This window comes from Terrapene carolina, unplaced genomic scaffold (assembly GCF_002925995.2).
Source record: "Terrapene carolina triunguis isolate 2854851 unplaced genomic scaffold, T_m_triunguis-2.0 Scaffold21, whole genome shotgun sequence".
NCBI lineage: Eukaryota > Metazoa > Chordata > Testudines > Emydidae > Terrapene > Terrapene triunguis.
Window position 1 is genome coordinate 36,490,639 of NW_020664372.1, and position 5,523 is coordinate 36,496,161.

Here is a 5,523-nt window from a genome sequence, read left to right on the forward strand (position 1 = left end):
CAAGGGTGTGGATAGGGGTCACGGCAGTCAGGGAGTTGGGGGGGGGGCTGAATGGGGGTGGGGGTCCCAGGAGGGGGCGGTCAGGGGACAAGGAGCAGGGAGGGTTGGATGGGTCGGGGGTTCTGAGGGGGGCAGTCAGGGGGCCGGAAGTGGGACGGGGTGGATAGGGTTAGGGTTTGGGGAGGCACAGCCTTCCCTACCCGGCCCTCTATACAGTTTTGGAACCCCGATGTGGCCCTCAGGCCAAAAAGTTTGCCCACCCCTGGGATAGACACTGGGAATGGAACTGAGCCAGTTTGAAACCCTCTTCATAAGGAATTCCAACATCCTGAGCATACTCAGTGAAATTTCTCATACCTCTCCTCATCTTCCTAGGGAAGATTTTAGCAAGAAGATCTGGAGTCCCTATGGTAAATCTGAAGCACTACAAAAGCCAAAAGTCTACAAAGTTGAGCACGTCAAGCCCACCAGTTGTGTGAATTAAAAAAAAACCTAAACTAACAGAGGGCAGGGAGACATTCTTTTGCTATGAGAGGTACAAAGTCAAAGACACACTAATTCTAACTACTGCTCTTCAGCATGCATATTAAATTTGTTTAAATTTTCATACCATTATATAGCCAACTGCTTTGCCACAACTGGGCAATTGTCAGTACCAGCTAAAGAGTGATTTCATCACACATTCAGTGCAGTGTGTAAATACCTTTACTATCGGGTTGGAAGGCAGGTGTGCTGGTCCAAAAGGCCATTGGATTAGATTTAAAAAGACTAAAATTAAATCCTAGAAAATAAATTGTGGGTTTAAGTGTTTATTTGGACTTTTAGAGGGGCATAAACCTATGTTCTTAGGTGTATGTCTCCAATATCTAGAGATCACAATCAGCTAATAAATATTTGCATTGCCTGCTGTACCTGTTTATCAATCTATCCAATACACGTAAACAAGCATCAGCTACCAAGTTTTTCCTACCAGAATTCTTTACTACATAGATCAGCATATTTTTCACAATTCTGAAATCCATTTTTAGTCCAAAATTCTGCATTGTCCAATTTTGACTGCAATTTAGTCAAAGTATTTCTATTTAACAAAAATGATTTGACTGCCCCCCCCATCCCTTTTTTAAATGCCAATACAATCATATGCTTCATATAGTATGTAGGGCCCTACCAAATTCATGGCCATGAAAACCGCGTCACGGACCGTGAAATCTGGTCTTTTGTGTGCTTTTACCCTATACTATACAGATTTCACAGGGGAGACCAGCGTTTCTCAAATTGGGGGTCCTGACCCAAAAGGGAGTTGCAGGGGGAAATCACAAGATTATTTTAAGGGGGTCACGGTATTGCCACCCTTACTTCTCTGCTGCCTTCAGAGCTGGGCAGCCAATGAGTGGTGGCTGTTGGCCAGGTGCCCAGCTCTGAAGCAGTGCCCCGCCAGCAGCAGCACAGAAGTAAGGGTAGCAATACCATACCATGCCACCCTTACTTCTGCGCTGCTGCTGGCGGCGGATCTGCCTTCAGAGCTGGGTTCCTGACCAGCAGCCACTGCTCTCCAGTTGCCCACCTCTGAAGGCAGCACCACCACCAGGAGTAGCGCAGAAGTAAGAGTAGCAGTACTGCAAAGCCCTCCTCCCCTCCCCCCACCCGACAACCTTGCAACTACCCCACAACTCCTGTTTGGGTCAGGATCCCTAAAATTAGAACACTGTGAAATTTCAGATTTAAATAGCTGAAATCATGAAATTTATTATTTTTAAAATCTGATGACGGTGAAATTGACCAAAATGGACCGTGAATTTGATAAGGCCCTAATATGTTAAACATTACTAGCTATATAATACAATGAAATATTCAGTTTCTGCTGTAAAGTTGTAGGTGGCTATTTGAAGGTGAAGCTCAAGAGTTTTCCCAGCAGAAGATACAAATAAATCACAAAGTTACATCATTCATTCTCTGTCTGCTAAGACAACAGACCAATATTAGGATTTGTCAGCCTCTTCAAGCCAGACCTCTGAAGTGACTGGCTGTGGGCTGCACTTTGATCACACAAGAAACTGGAGTCAAATTTCATATACCATACAATTGTCTTCAAGCAGGATATTTCCCTGACTTAAATATTTCACTCTGCTGCTGAAAAATGTAGGAATCAGATAAGAAAAAGCAGTAAGACAAAAATCTAGTTTACACCATTCTACTAATACCACCTCATCAAAATACATCAGCAGCACTCAAGTTCTTATGTTATGGCAGGTTTCAGCTAAACCACTGTGCCTCTTCATAAAGAAATGGAAGCCAAAGTTTTCAAACATGATTGTCTAAAGACAGGTCCCTGCATCTGTACTCAAGTACCAAAATAAAAGCCATAATTTCAGAAGTGTTGACAAGACTACCTACTTAGGTACAAGTCCGACTTATGGATTCCAGTTCCAAACTTTAGGCAACCACATTTGAAAATTTTGGCCCGGATGCATAGGTAATTACTAGCTTGTCTGATTTCCGAGATATGGGCAGAGTTATGCTGACATATCACAGTCGTTCAGACATCCCCTGCCCACTCACCATGCACAAAGAGAACAATTGTAAGCGAAGGACAAAACCATAAGATTTTAAGCTAAAGAGGTATTTGCAAGAAACATGAAGTTTGCATTCAACTACTGAAGAGAACAGTTTACTCTTATTACTGGAACACAATATACAGTATTTTCATTGAATTGCAACAAAAAGCCACTAACTGCTTTCCATGACAAATTTTTCAATAATCTTCTCAAAGTAAAATTTCTGCTTAGTATAAATAGTTGCCAATTCAGGCAATGCTTACCTTTTTCTAGTGTTTTAAATGTGTAATTTGAGGATCCTGCTGCTGATGTAACCAAGTAATTTTCTCCCTTGCTGTCTGTAGGCTTCTGATTGGCAGTGTAGCTTTCCTGAGGCTCAGTTACTGTAAGCTCTAGTTCTCTCTGCATTATGTTTTGAGACACTGAACTATCCTCTTCACTTCTGCTTTTTGAAGGAGAGTTAAAGCTGAAACCGAATAGAGATCCTGTAGCTGAAGTATTTCCAAATGTGAATGGCTTTGACTTTTCACTACTGAAAATGCTCTTGACCGATTCTGAACCAAATACAAACTTTGGAGGAGAAACCACCGTTTTTGTTGGCGTTTCAGAAGTGCTCGACACCTCTGAAACTTCTACAGTCACATCAGAGGTATCGCCATCCTGGTTCAGATCAGTTCTCTCCCTGGTAGTTTCCTCCAGTACAGCTACAGCAATTCTGCCACATGGAGACTCTCTTGGTGTACTGGCACGTGAAGAAAGAGGTGTAATCAAGGCGTCTTTTTCTTGGGCATGCTTTGCTTCATCAAAAATTTGCTTAAATGACTCTGCAACATCTTGTAGTTTAAATCGCACAGCTAAGAGCTCTACCTTTCTTTCCCCATCTGCAAAGTCACATGCAGTCCATACCCAGGCTCTTTCAGTTCCTTTCATCTGTTGCATGTTCATGTCTGGTGTTATTCTATGATTGGCACAGAGTTTTAATACCTGGTCTCTTCTCATTACGATACGAACTTGTTTATTGTCATAATTCTGCAAGATCTTTATATCCCCAATACCCCTTTCTTTCCACTGATTGGCATCTTTATCATATCTGTAGAGTTTAGCTCTATGACTGAAGACAACTTGCTCATTTTCTTCACCACTTGCCACTTCTACAAGGTCAGGTAAAGGTACCACAGGTTCAAAGTACTGTCCATCTCTTTCTTCTTCTTGAGTAAGATCAGACTCTTCATCTGTTCCCACAGACAACCTGCTCTGATTCTGTTTGGCAGGAGATTTTGATGGGCTCAAGGCAGATTTGAAACTAAAATTAAATCCTGTTGTAGACTCCCCAAATCTAAATAGGTTTTTTCTCACAGGGCTACTTGCCAGAGGTGAGGCATACACAGAGCTACTTACACTATCATCCAATGCTTCTTCACGTAAATCATAGTTATCCCACTCCAGAGTAGGCCCAGTGCTTTCAGCATGTGGCTTTATAATTAAATCAGAGGTGCTACTGGCTGAAGCTGAGTTTTTATTCTCTTCTTCTGTCAATTTAGTTTTATCATCTGTCAAGAAGGTTTTGAGATCTTTCAACCCACTTTTCATTTCTTCTGCTTTCTGTATGAGTTGAGCTGTTCTACCAGTATCCACAAGTTTATGTGGGGTCTGCAGTGGTATATCCAACAGCAGCCTCTGACACTCTTCAAACTTCTGTTTGAATTCCTCAGCCTGCTCTGTCGTCTTGAATTTAGCTGCCAGCTGCTCCAATTTTGCATCTCCATCAGAAAAGTCACTGGCTAACCACATCCATGCTTTGTCTGAACCAGACAGAGATTTCAAGTTCATGGTAGTTGTTATCCAATGGTTTGCACATACTTTCAGTACCTGTTCACGTCGCATTAACATTCTTAGTTTCCCATTAACTTCATTTTTAAGAATTTTCAAGTTGCCAACACCACGTTCTTTCCACTGGCTTGTTTCTGGATCAAACCTAAATAGTTTTATTCTTTGTGAATAGAGCACTGTCTCATCCTCTTCCCCTGTCACTAGTTCCACTTTTTCAGGCATCTGGACTACAGGTTCAAAATGGATATCATCATTGTCCTCTGTCTTATATGCATCATCCTCCTTCTCAAGATCAACAGAAGTATTAGCCTTGTGAGCCACTTTAGAACTCTGTGAGGAAAATAACTTTTCGCCTGCACCTGAAAAACCCTTGAAGTTTGGATCTTTTTTACCAAACTGAAATTCTTCTCCAGAAGTAGTTTTTGCAAGGTCAGCAAAAGTGAAAGTGCTGCTATTCTGTCCAAAAACTAAATCACTGTTCTGTTTGTTAGAGACGTTATGAGACTGGATACCAGTTACACCCTTTGTGGAATTCTCCTTTTTCTCTTTTTCATCACCACTGTTTAAGAAGCCATTGGTACTTTCTTTGGGTGGCTCATCCTTTTTTGTGATATTTTTACTAGGCTCCTGTATGCCAAATTTAAATCCACCTGCAGGAACAGGCATTGAAAAGCTAAATCCTTCTTTTGCAGATTTAACTCCAGTATCTGAAGGAATCTGAAAGGTGAAGGAAGAAGGTGCTTTTCCTTGTTCTGTATGGCCAAATTTAAAACCTTTTTCAGAAAAGTCACATTTAAAACCTGTCCCCAGTTGTCCTCCAGCCGGTTCAGATAATTTGCTTTTAAGGCCAAATGTAAGAGTTGATGGGGCGTCATCAACAGGCTTATTACATGGATTTGGTGCTTGACAAGCTGCACAGGTTACTGAAGAGCCTTCATTTCGTACCAAGCAAACATTGCAATCCCATTGCCCTTCCTTTCTAGTGAAAAGTCCCTCAAATCCACTTTTCTGGGGTTTACTTGCATCAGTGGCAGAACCAAATCTGGGAGCAGGAGATGCTTGAATAGTAAATGTAGACATATTAGGCTGACTTGGTGAATTGGGATTCTGACAAGCAACACAATTTACAGCTCTTGCT

General features: G+C 41.7%; 1 protein-coding gene across 1 annotated transcript in view; it reads right to left on the reverse strand.

The window, feature by feature from the left end:
* The window catches only part of RGPD4 (RANBP2 like and GRIP domain containing 4), a 74,478-nt gene that overhangs the window by 29,649 nt on the left and 39,306 nt on the right, over positions 1-5,523 (reverse strand). Inside the window, 1 exon segment of the mRNA XM_029913359.1 lies at positions 2,819-5,523. This exon segment is cut by the window's right edge and continues 5 nt beyond it. Coding sequence (XP_029769219.1) covers positions 2,819-5,523 — 2,705 coding nt within the window.